Source organism: Babylonia areolata, chromosome 12 (genome assembly GCF_041734735.1).
Source record: "Babylonia areolata isolate BAREFJ2019XMU chromosome 12, ASM4173473v1, whole genome shotgun sequence".
NCBI lineage: Eukaryota > Metazoa > Mollusca > Gastropoda > Neogastropoda > Buccinidae > Babylonia > Babylonia areolata.
The window spans coordinates 39,357,878-39,369,974 of record NC_134887.1 but is presented as its reverse complement, the minus strand read 5'-3'; the positions used below and the strand labels follow the sequence as shown (position 1 = coordinate 39,369,974).

Genomic DNA, 12,097 nt, shown 5'->3' with positions numbered 1-12,097 from the left:
TTGTTGAAAATGTGGAAGCTTTTTATTTATCTTTTTTTTTTTTTAAACACTTCTGACAATGCTTGTTCAGTTGTCGGTGTATATTAATGCACAGATCTGGTAATAGTATGTAATGCATTAAAAAAAAGAAAGAAGTGTGTGACTCACACATTTAGATTTATCAAATGCACTTTATGTCTGTCTCAGATAATCCCAGACTGCTATAGTGATTCCTTGGTTCCAAAATGATTACTGTAATAAATATAATTTGTGGCACTCCCTGTATTAAATTATTATCTCCACATCAATTACGACCTATATGACTGATGAGGACCCTTGGAAAGTCTGACAATTTACGGGAAACACAAAGCACACGTTTGCAAATGTGTGCTTCTCTCAATCTTGGTGCAGAAAAAGTTATTGTTTGCAGATCTTTTGTGCTAAAAAAACTCCGGACTTATAATGACAAAATTCAAAACAAAATATAAAAAAAAATTGCAAAAAAACTTAGACATTCTAAAAATTTCAAACATCCTGATTTAACAATGCAGGCTTAAATATGACTATCCCCAGCAACCAAATTATGTAACATGTATATTATTTGATTTTTAATGTCAGTATTTAACACTGATAAGGACAGGTGCAAAAGCCGGTCATTTAAGTATTGGACTTTCAATCTGAGGGTCCTGGGTTGAAATCCTGGTCATAGCACCTGGTGGGTAAACCATAAAGGCTTAAGATTTTTCCAGTGTCCCAGGTAAACAGATGTACAGAACTGTGTATACACATGCAGAAGATGAAATAATTAATATGCATGTTAAAGAACCCGTAATCCATGTCAGCGTTCAGTGGGTTGTGGAAACAAGAACATACCCAGCATGCACCCTCCTGAAAATGACTGTCTTCAAGGCTGAGGTAAAAACAGTCTGACATGTAAAAGCCCACTTGTGCATACATCTAGTGAATGAGGGAGTCTGAGCCCACAAACACAGAAGAAGAAGAGTAATTAATAACATATGTCTGACCCTTTCATCATTTTATTTTTTATAAAAGGGCTTTTCTTGTTTTGTTTTGCTTTGTTTTTGTCTTTTGAAGTTATCTGGCTTTCAGAAACATTTATCTCTGTGACTTTTACAGTGAAAACAAAAGAAGTAAAAATGTTAGTTTTCAATAAAATGTACAAAATAACTTCACACAGTTTGAACTGTTTTGGCTTTCAATTTTTTTCCACACTCACCCTATAAAAGGATTAAATCAAATGTTGAAACCAAGAATATTCATCTTTTAAAATCATACAGTTTTCTTGTACGCATATTAATTTCCCTGAATATGAAACTGTCAAACTGAAGTGAAAGTAGATTTCTTGTAAGCCATTTTCTTCCTGGTTATCTCACTATTTCAGTATTTCTAATACAAACATGATATACATGTTGGATAAGTTATTATACAATTACAACCCAGATATGATGATCTGAATGGAAAAACAACAACACTGATGCATCTATTGAATGTCTTAATCATAAAATCTGACAAACCTTACTCTGAGGCAGATCTATAAGATCAGGAAGGTCTAAAACCAACAAAGACGAATCAACTCAATGAGCTGGTCAGATGTAATGATGTCATCACATTCATGGCACATTTATCTCGATCAACAGCACTTTGTTGGCTATCAGTTTGTTTGTTATACACACGAGGAACATTATAATCTGATCAAAGCGCATACTTTCGCCAGGGAAGACAAGAAACCGGTGTCACTGAGGACATGTGCTCGTGTTTTAATCTGTCAGAACACGTTACATGTCCGCGTAAGCTTCTTGGCAACCAACAGTTCTACTTTGTCTGTTTTTTTGCACAACCTGGACATAAAAGAACGATCGCATATTCTTGTGCAACAACCTATTTGTCTTACGTTTACAGTCCAAACTGTGTTAGCGCTGAAAGGACAGAGCCACAACGGGAAGTCTGCAAATCAGCCGAACTGTTTGCGAACGATTCGGTGAGGTCATCAATGTGAATGTTTCAGCAAAGACGCAAATTCAGTTTGATGGTAGATTTGCCAAAAATGTCGCGAATTAAATTACAGATATATCAAAGGATGGGTGTTTACGGAATGTTTCCAATAATGAATCATAAATGGTGTGACATACATCGTGCATGCACTTCCCGATCCTGTTATTTTATACTTCTTTGGATGGATGTCAACGCAATGCAAATGGGAATCCATAATGTATCGCCATTTGTGATCGAACTGAAAGTGGCCCATGTGCTTAGCATACGTGTTGGAAATACAAATGCAGTTGGGAGCTACAACACAAAATGGAAGAGGAAATACAGTAACGTTTCATTGTACTAAATCACTGCCTCATTTATTGTAAAATTAAACAGTTGTCTCACCTTCGTACCACGTGGTCCTTTACTCGTGAGCTTCCAAACACAAAAACTTCATGGAAATAAATCTCGCAGATCTCGCGAGATTTCATCACGCTTATGGGACTATTTTCTCAGTGCGGACGGCGTTCAACATTAATTTGCATTATGTTAATATTCAAGAAATTGTGCGTTATTTAATTTTTGATGCAGATATGGTTGATATATTTACGTTTGAATTATGATAAAAATCGATTGCCATTGATAGAGTTATTCGTAATTCTTCGCCGACTATACTTTCAATGGTGATTTGAAGAACTCGTTTTTTGATCGAACAATTAAAAGCGTTCACAGGCCGAACCTAAACATAATCAGGTGGCACCGAAACCTACAGAAATGAGATTTCATGTGGGACACAGGCTGGCGGTTTATCCATGTGTGTCCCGTTCGAGCAGTTGACAGGGAGATATTTTTTTTGTGAACAGGTTTATTGTGTGTTTCCAGTGATAGCAGGAGAGAGTATTTATGAAATAGAAATGTCACTCTGTACACCGCTTCGGCTGATAACGTGATCATTATAGCTTTTTATTTTCTTTCTTTTTTTCCGTAGACATACAGTCTTCATTAGGTCTGTTCTTCTGGCAGTGATACCTCGGATTTGAAGGATGGCATCTCGTCGGAAAGTGGAGTCGATTGGAGACTATTGTTATGACAAGAAAGAAATTCTTGGACATGGTGCTTTTGCTATTGTGTTCAAGGGATTTAAAAAGCAGGTAATGCTGCCAGCATCTCTCTCTCTCTCTCTCTCTCTCTCTCTCTCTCTGCATTTTCCTTTTCGGTTTTCCATACTGAATTGAAAAAACAACAACCCAACAACAACAAAACATACCTTGTTCTGTTACACACACACACACACACACACACACACACACACACACACACACACACACACACACACACACACACACACACACACACACACACACACACACACGAGAGAGAGAGAGAGAGAGAGAGAATCAGAGATGCATACATTCTTACTGTCTGCCTCTCTCTCTCTCTCTCTCTCTCTCTCTCACACACACACACACACACACACACACACACACACACACACTGTATCTTATGCAACACACCTGCACTCTTCTTTTACACACAGACAGACACATGAACACACACACACACACACACACACACACACACACAGAGTCTTATGCATGTGCATTCACAAACATGAATGCACACAGCATGTAGAAGATACATGTGTATGCATAACCAACATGTACACAGGTGTACACATATAAACAGGCAATGAGGCATGCACACATACACACAAGCATGCACATTGTACTCTCTCACTCTCCCACAGACACACAAACACACACACACACACACATGCACACTCACTATCACACACATTATTAATGACACTCACAAATGAGTGTGTGTGTGTATGAAACAAAGTGATATATATATATATATATATATATATATATATATATATATATTATACAGTGCAAAACTGATAAGCACACACACATGTATGTACAGACTATTCAGCACACTCTCACACATATGTTTATTTGTCAATATTACAATGCAAAACATTCATATACATTGTACACCAGACTTTTTATAAGATAGATTAATTTGATGTATGTTTCACTGTATGTTGGAAAGACAAGCACACACACACACACACACACACACACACACACACACACACACACACACACACACTTGCACACCTGACTTTATTTATTTTGAAAATGTCTGTTGATTTGCTGTGTGTTTCACCATGTGTGAAACATCATCTGATCTCCCGAACATTATACATAGATGTGGAAGTTTGGGACAAAAGAAAAGTTGACTTGAATAATGAACATCACTGTAACTGTAATTTGTAAAATTTGTATTCAATCAAACCATTAATAAAAGGGACTTGAAGTAATTTTTTCCCTTGTGCACCAGAATTTTGGATATTTTAAAAAAATATTTTTATGGTGATAAGGTTCGCTTCTTTTGAATGTTTGATAGAAATATGTTCTGATGTCAACTGGGCCTGAGAAATATAGAAATCTGCACTGGACTTAGGAGCAACAACCCGAAAGATACATCCCTGAAACTGATGAAATGGATGACTATGTGTGTGGCCCCCACTCTTGAGCCCACAGCATTTACAAACTTGTCTTAACTTGGAGTAGGTGCCAGCCATGACCTTTGTGCCTGTAGTCAGTCTGGATCTTATTCTGGAAAAAAAAAAGAGAACAAAAAAAGAAGATAAGTCTCTGTATCACTTTGGCTTGGTTGACGCTGTCATCCATGCTTACTTAGGCCCTTCACTCCCTGTGGAGCATAGGCCATCAATGGCGTTTCTCCACCAAACTCAGCTCTGGGCTGTCCTTTCTGTATCCCTCCAGTTGGATCCCAGCCTCTTTAGCTCTGCTTCATTGTCCCACCTCCAGCTGTTCTTTGGCCATCCCCTCTTCCTTCTCCCCTGGGGGTTCCAGGTCAGGGCCTGGTGTGTAGTGCTGGATGGCAATTTCCTCAAGGTATGGCCAGTCCATCCCCACTTTTGTCTCGGAATCTGTTTCTCTTCTGGTTCCTGTCCCCTTCTTTGCCACAGTTCCTCAATTCTAATCTTGTCTGGCCAACAGATCTTAAAAATATACCTCAGAGTCAGACAATTGCTGATAAAAGTGACGCTGTCATCCATACATTAAGGGAAAAAAGTTAGGAATTTACTTTTTTATGAAGCATGAAGTGGAACTCTGTCATCTTATTCTCAGTAGTTATCATGATAAATAATGTTGTAATGATGAAGATTGTCGCCAATACTGTGGTCCATGCATGGATCCACTCCTGCTTGCATAAAAGTTTATAATCATATTCATTGATCTGAGCTTCAAGTTTTACTGCACTTTGATCTCAGACTGACCAGTGATCCCATGTCAGTCTTTGGTGTCACTGTCAGGCGTCAGTACTAATGGGTTCACAGGAACTGTTGTTATTGGTTCTGTGGAAGGAAATAATACTTGGCGGTCTTAATTCCTGAGGGACTGCCCAATCAGTCTGGCTCCACTGCAAAACCATCGATCATGTCAGTTGGGGATTTGCTGCATAGCAGACAGTGTCCTACATGAATATTCTGAATCAGAGCAGACACTGCTAAAAGTCCTGGACACTTACTGAATTGACTCTGCATCAGTGCAAGGTCTTTGCTGCTTGTTGCAGCAGAACAACAGGAGTGTGGCTGTATGGATCTGTACTGTTTTGGGGGAATTATGGTTTTATGTTGTAAGGGCACTGATTAGATGAGGAAGGAGAAACAAAGTCAAACAAAAGTAAACAACATAGTGATATATATATATATATATATATATATATATATATATATATATATATATATATATATACACATACATACATATATATATGTGTGTGAGTGTGTGTGTGTGAGGGTGTGTGTGTGTGTGAACTCTGGTCCCAGTAGTACAGTTGTTCTCTATGAGTATGACTGGTCACAATGCAATGATCCATAATGAATGTAATTTTATGGTAGATCATTAAATTATGGGCACAAGTGAAGGAGATTAAACTTTAAGGTGAACAAAACAAAAAAGAACATGTATGGTAGTGATGCATGTTTTACTCTCACAATTACAACATTTTGAATTTAAAATGTGTTCACCATGGTTTCAGTGTAATGTATTATAAATTATACACTGCGTCCAGGTAAGTACAGCCAAGACATGTTTCAGGTACCATATTGAATAATATACCTGTGTGGGCACCTCCCTTATCATGTAATGCTAACAGGATCTGTGCATTTCCATTCTAAGTGGACAGTAAATGATTCTGAACCACTGATGCAAACTGCAAAGACATGAAATGAATTTATTGCATGCAGTTAAACCAGGGCTCAGCATGTGTACATGAATATGTATTATATATAATATGTACATGAGCTGAGAACGCTCAACTGATAAAGAACGGTTAGCAACTGGTTTTGAGTCTAGCCTGAGTTACAGTTCGAGGGTAACACTGTGGAACGTAGGCCGTCGCTGTTAGGCTAACACCCTATGTGTAGCACACATTTTTCTCATGGCCCCACCGTCATGTTTAAAAATAGCAAGGGCTGTCTTCGGTTACCAGTGTGGCAACAACAGTTATATCTTATATTAGAAAGTTGTACAGTGGTATCATGGGCCCCAACCACGCCACACAAACGCCACTGAACTGGATCATATATAGGGTGAAGGTCGCTCTGGTTTACTTTGTTTTGGTGGACATGGCTGCCTGTGTGATGGAGAATAACACAAAGGATAAACATTGACTGACATTGCCTTTGGTTGGCTTTGCCAGTGTGAATGATGCAATGTGTGTGTGAGGGTTGTGGTATGTGCGTGTGCTGGTGTGTTGTAAAGTACACACATGTGTATGTGGGAGGGTAAGGCAGTGGGAGGGGGGGGGGGGGTTGATGTGTGTGTGTTGTGCTTCGTTGCTGTTGTGACTAGTTGTAGGGAGAATGTTCACTTCAGCTTCTGAATGACTCATTGAAATGTTTGGAAAATACAGTTTATCTCAAGACCCGAGAATGCTTTTTTCAGTTATTGTCTAAATTCTAATGTTTTGTCTGAGAAATTATAAGTGGCATGAAGTACCTAACTGCTACAGTATGAGACTAAAACCAGTATGTGATGTGGCAGACATGAAATATATGAAATATCATAATGTGCATGCACACAGAAACAGACACACAAACACAGACACACACACACACACACACACACACACACACACACACACACACACATGCCCACGTGCGCACATGCATGCACACACACACAGCACGAGCACACACAAGTTTCTCCCAAAGAAATCTTGATGAGACAGACAGCAGACCGCCTTCAGCTGAAATCATACAGTCAAGTAGATCTATTGGAAGGTTACCTGTAAGTTACAGAAAGAAAGAGAAGGAAAACAGTTTGGGTGTGTCATTGCAGGAAAGTTTGTGTGCCTGTTCGGAAGAAGATATTGAAAACAACAACAGCAAAAACACCACCAAATTGTGCTAGCCCTACTTTACACTGGAACTATAGTGCAGTTAGATCAGGCAGTCCAGTCTGTTCTATGTTGAGTACCTTGTGATAAAGAAATTGATGACATTTTTGCAAATGATAATAATAATGATGGTAATAATATTAATAATGATAATGATAATAATGATAAGTTTATTTTTGTAGCAACAAATCAAACAACTTTTGCTCTAAGCACTTAACAGTACAATAGTTCCTGTGAGAATGTGTTACTGTATGTTGCATCATCCCTCAAAGCATGCAGTTAAGTCCGGCTTATGAGTAACATCACAAACTATCAGAAAATGCATGAATTATTCATGATTTAAAGTTAAAAGTACCATAGTATTGTTAAATAAGTACCATAGTTTCAGTTTCAGTTTCACTTTCTCAAGGAGGCGTCACTGCGTTCGGACAAATCCATACACGCTACACCACATCTGTTGAGCAGATGCCTGACCAGCAGCATAACCCAACGCGCTTAGTCAGGCCTTGAGTGCATGCTTACATATTTGTGTACCTATGAAAGTGGATTTCATTTTACGTGTACTCATTTAACAATATTAAGTACCATAATATTGTTAAATGAGTACAACACACACACACACACACACACACACACACACACACACACACACACACACACACATATATATTTATATGCAATAATACGTGTATACATGTATGCATGTACACACACATTTGTGTGCATACAAATTAATTAGGAAGGCAGTTTTTGCTCTAAGTGCTTTACAATACAATAGTTCCAGTAAGAATATGTTAAAGTATGTTACCCTATCCATCAAAGCATGCTGTCAAGCCAAACTTAGTGAGCAACATCACAAACTGTGAGAAGACCGTGCACAAATTATTCATGATATAAATTACCATAGCATTATCAGTAAGTACTACAATACACATGTATGTATAGCAAAAATATGCGCATGCATGCATAATACATATATTACATATGAATGAATGAATGAATTTTCTTTAAAAAGTGGAATAAGCAAGAACATGCTTTTTTTTCATCCAGGCCTCAGGGCAAAGAAAATCAACAAGCAAACAAACAAGCAAAAAATGATCATCATAATAATAATAATGATGATTATGATGATGATGATGATGATAATAAAATAATAATAATAAAAACACATTTATGTGCATAAAAATTAATCAGGAACTGAGGAAGGTAGTTTTTGCTCTAAGTGCTTGACAGTACAATAGTTCCAGTAAAAAAATATGTCACAGTATCTGAGCATGTTACACAATCCATCAAAGCATGCAGTCAAGCCCAAACTGAGTGAGTTGTTAACATCACAAACTGTGAGAAGACAATGCACAAATTATTCTTTATAATCTTTATCAAAAGTACTACTATACTATTATTTCAGTACAATATACACATGTAATGATGTATAGCAAAGTATACGCACACATACAAACATATTTCATGTGTGCATGCATGTATACACACATTTATGTGTACACATGAAAATTGATGAAAATAAAGGCAGTTTTGATAATGATGATATTGTGAATCTATATATAGGTATATTTTAAATACTAATAGAATTTCAGTCTTGTAAACAGGGCTTCTGTCCTGGGTGCTGCTTCAGATGAGATAAGACTCAGATGACTTCCTTTGAGTTTGAGTGACAGATTTTGTTTAATTTTTTTCTGTTATTTTTCTTTTTTAATAAAGAATTCATTTCCAGCACGCAAACACGCATGTGCACGTGCACACATGTGCACACACATGCACGCATGCACAAGGTTTGAAATTTTGAGAGTGTATTATTTTATTTGCGGATAGCAATAATCATATAATGAGAAAAAGAGAACCCAGACCAAGAGAGCTTTTCACAGTGATGCTCACAGTTGATAAACTGAACAGCAAATGCATCCCTAGGAAATGTTAATTAATGTCTTGGGATTTCCTGCTCTCAGGACATTTTAAAGAAGTGCTGTTCGAGACATACGGTGTATGATATATCATACAGAATTTACAGTGGTTTTTTTTTGTTGTTGGTTGTTTGGTTTTTTTTTGGGGGGGAAGGGGGGGGGGGGTCAGGTTTATTCCAAGGGGCTGCATTTTAGGTTTTTACTGTTATTTCTTTCTCTTTTTTTGTGTGTGAAGTACTTCCAGTTTTAGGAAATTTTTTTACCTTTTTTTTTGGGGGGGGGGGGGAGGTAACCTATTTTAATAAATTACAATGTAAGCTTGTCATAGTCTTCAGCTTATGTTAATCAGGAGGTAAGACAGAGCACTGTATTACTCAATTTACTGTTATCAGTATTATTTCATTGTAAATGTATTGAATAAATTAGTGAAGTGTGCTGGTTTGTAAACATGAACAGCTTTAGTTGTGCTTAAATTAAAAATATGTTACACTACAGTATTTACACGTAGTCTCCAGATGAATTCAGTTTTAAAAAATAATTTAAAAAAGAAAAAAAGAAAAAAAAGAAGTACTGGACCCATGACACAGAAGGATACAATCTCCCTTTGTTATTAATATCCATGGTGAGAAATGGATTACCGGCGATGACAAAACTGGCATGTTGACAGTCTGGTGACAGCCCTGTTGATTTGATGTGAGGATACAATTACTGAATCAGCATAGTCGCATGAAAAGTCTAGAGCTACATTGAAAGGAAATTATACATATGCATACATGTATAATTCCCATTGTGACAGTGCATTCATCTTCAGAATCAAACACTGATAAGTTTGATGAATTACTATTCAGGCACTTTTTTTTTCTCGTTGGTGTGTTGGTACAGACTCCGTCGATCCCAGTTGCTGTGAAATGCATTGCGAAGAAGGAACTCAGCAAATCCAAGGAATTACTGGCAAAGGAAATAAGAGTGCTGCGGGTAAGGTGGTGTGAGCATGTGTGTGTGTGTGTGTGTGTGCGCGCGCGCGCGTGTGTGTTATATGAGTGTAACTTGTGCAAGCTTTCTGTGTACATTGGGTTAAAGGGAGTTTTAGCTGGTGGTATATATTATATAAAAATTTTATTTCATGTTTAATGTATATTCTCTCTGTCTCTGTCTCTCTCTCTCTCTCTCTCTCTGTCTCTCTCTCTTCATATTAGATACTTTTAAAAAATGTATTCATTGGATCTGCATGTATGTAGTGTAGTCATCTGGAATGGCATAGAACTAGTAGCTCAGACTCGGGAGTAGGCAGCAAAACTGGGTGGATGGGATAGACAGAAGGAATGCAGTCAGCAGTGCACCAGAGAGAAAAGAGCAGAAAACAGAATGTGTTGAATTTAAACATTGAGGAGTGTAGGTTTGTACACATGTATGCCCATGCTCTCCTTTCGGGTGGAAATTAATTGTGTGATTAAAAATGACTATGATTTTGTTAGATATTTAAGAAGAGAACCGTATGTATTTTATTTGATGAAGGTTGTGTGCTTGTGGGTTTTTTGGGTTTTTTTTCCTTTTGGGCACATATCAGATTGGGTATTTTGTTACAGATTAAGCAAAATGATGCTCAAGTAATGTGCATCTGAGGAATACGACTCTGCTGATTTCTATGTGCGTTTCATGCCTGATGCTGAGGTTGTAAAATATTAATATTTTGGTGACTCTACAATATTGAGCACATTATGCTTCTGTTATGATGTGGATCTGCGTGGAGGCTGTTTCTGGTTTTATCAAGGTCCCCTGAATATTTCTGTTGCCTTATTTATTGAATGGTGTTTACAAGGTTTAGAAATGTTTGCTTTTTCCCATGCAGGAAATATCCGTCTACCAACATGAAAATGTGGTGGCACTCCTGGATGTTAAGGTCAGTATTGTTACAATTTATTACAAATTTATATATAAATCAGTGTGTGCCATGTGTTGTTAATCAAATGAGTTCAGTTACTGACGGATGTATTTGATTAATTGAATGTCCATCATTCTCATGCAGGAATATTAAGAATATTGATCACTCACTCTGGTCATGCACAGTTCTTACGGACACATAGGAGTGCTGTTTGTGTACTATAGAATGAGTAAATAACTTACAATCCGTTCATTGAAAACACATACATAATTTTTACATTCCTCAAAGACATATATGTATACATGTATGCTCACAATGTGTGTGTATACTGCATGGACATGTTTGAGCCCTAACACATCCACATGTATCCATTTCACAAAATTCTACACACAAGCACATTTTAGACATGATGCTCGCTCATGCATATGTACATGGTATGCATTATTTATGACACACATCTATTACACATTTTCACAGACTTTAAGATGACTGTCATGTTCATGTGACAGTGGAAGTCTTAACTTCTCATCACACACCCACACTCATGAACACACCCAAACACATACAATAATTATGGTTGCAAGCACATACCCACAACATACACACCCTATGGCACACTCACACACAGACACAAGTGTGCACACTCACACGCACACACACACACACACACACACACACACACTGATAAATAGATACAGTTCTATTCATCTTCACACTGTAGTATCAGTCACGGTCTATTGCTGGTACACCAGCAACAGTAGAATAATATTGTTAAGTATAATTCACACACACACACACACACACACACACACACACACACACACACACACACACAGGCTCACACCACACACACACACACACACACACACACACACACACACAC

At 37.6% G+C, this 12,097-nt stretch overlaps 1 protein-coding gene across 1 annotated transcript in view; it reads left to right on the top strand.

Annotated features, from left to right (window-relative positions):
* Positions 1-2,775: 2,775 nt before the first annotated feature.
* LOC143287924 (serine/threonine-protein kinase unc-51-like) overlaps positions 2,776-12,097 on the top strand; it is a 62,904-nt gene continuing 53,582 nt past the window's right edge. The window contains exons 1-3 of the mRNA XM_076596167.1: positions 2,776-3,122; positions 10,215-10,307; positions 11,182-11,232. Of these exons, the coding sequence (XP_076452282.1) occupies positions 3,015-3,122; positions 10,215-10,307; positions 11,182-11,232 (252 nt within the window). The 5' untranslated portion in view covers positions 2,776-3,014. The remainder of the gene's footprint in view (positions 3,123-10,214; positions 10,308-11,181; positions 11,233-12,097) is intronic.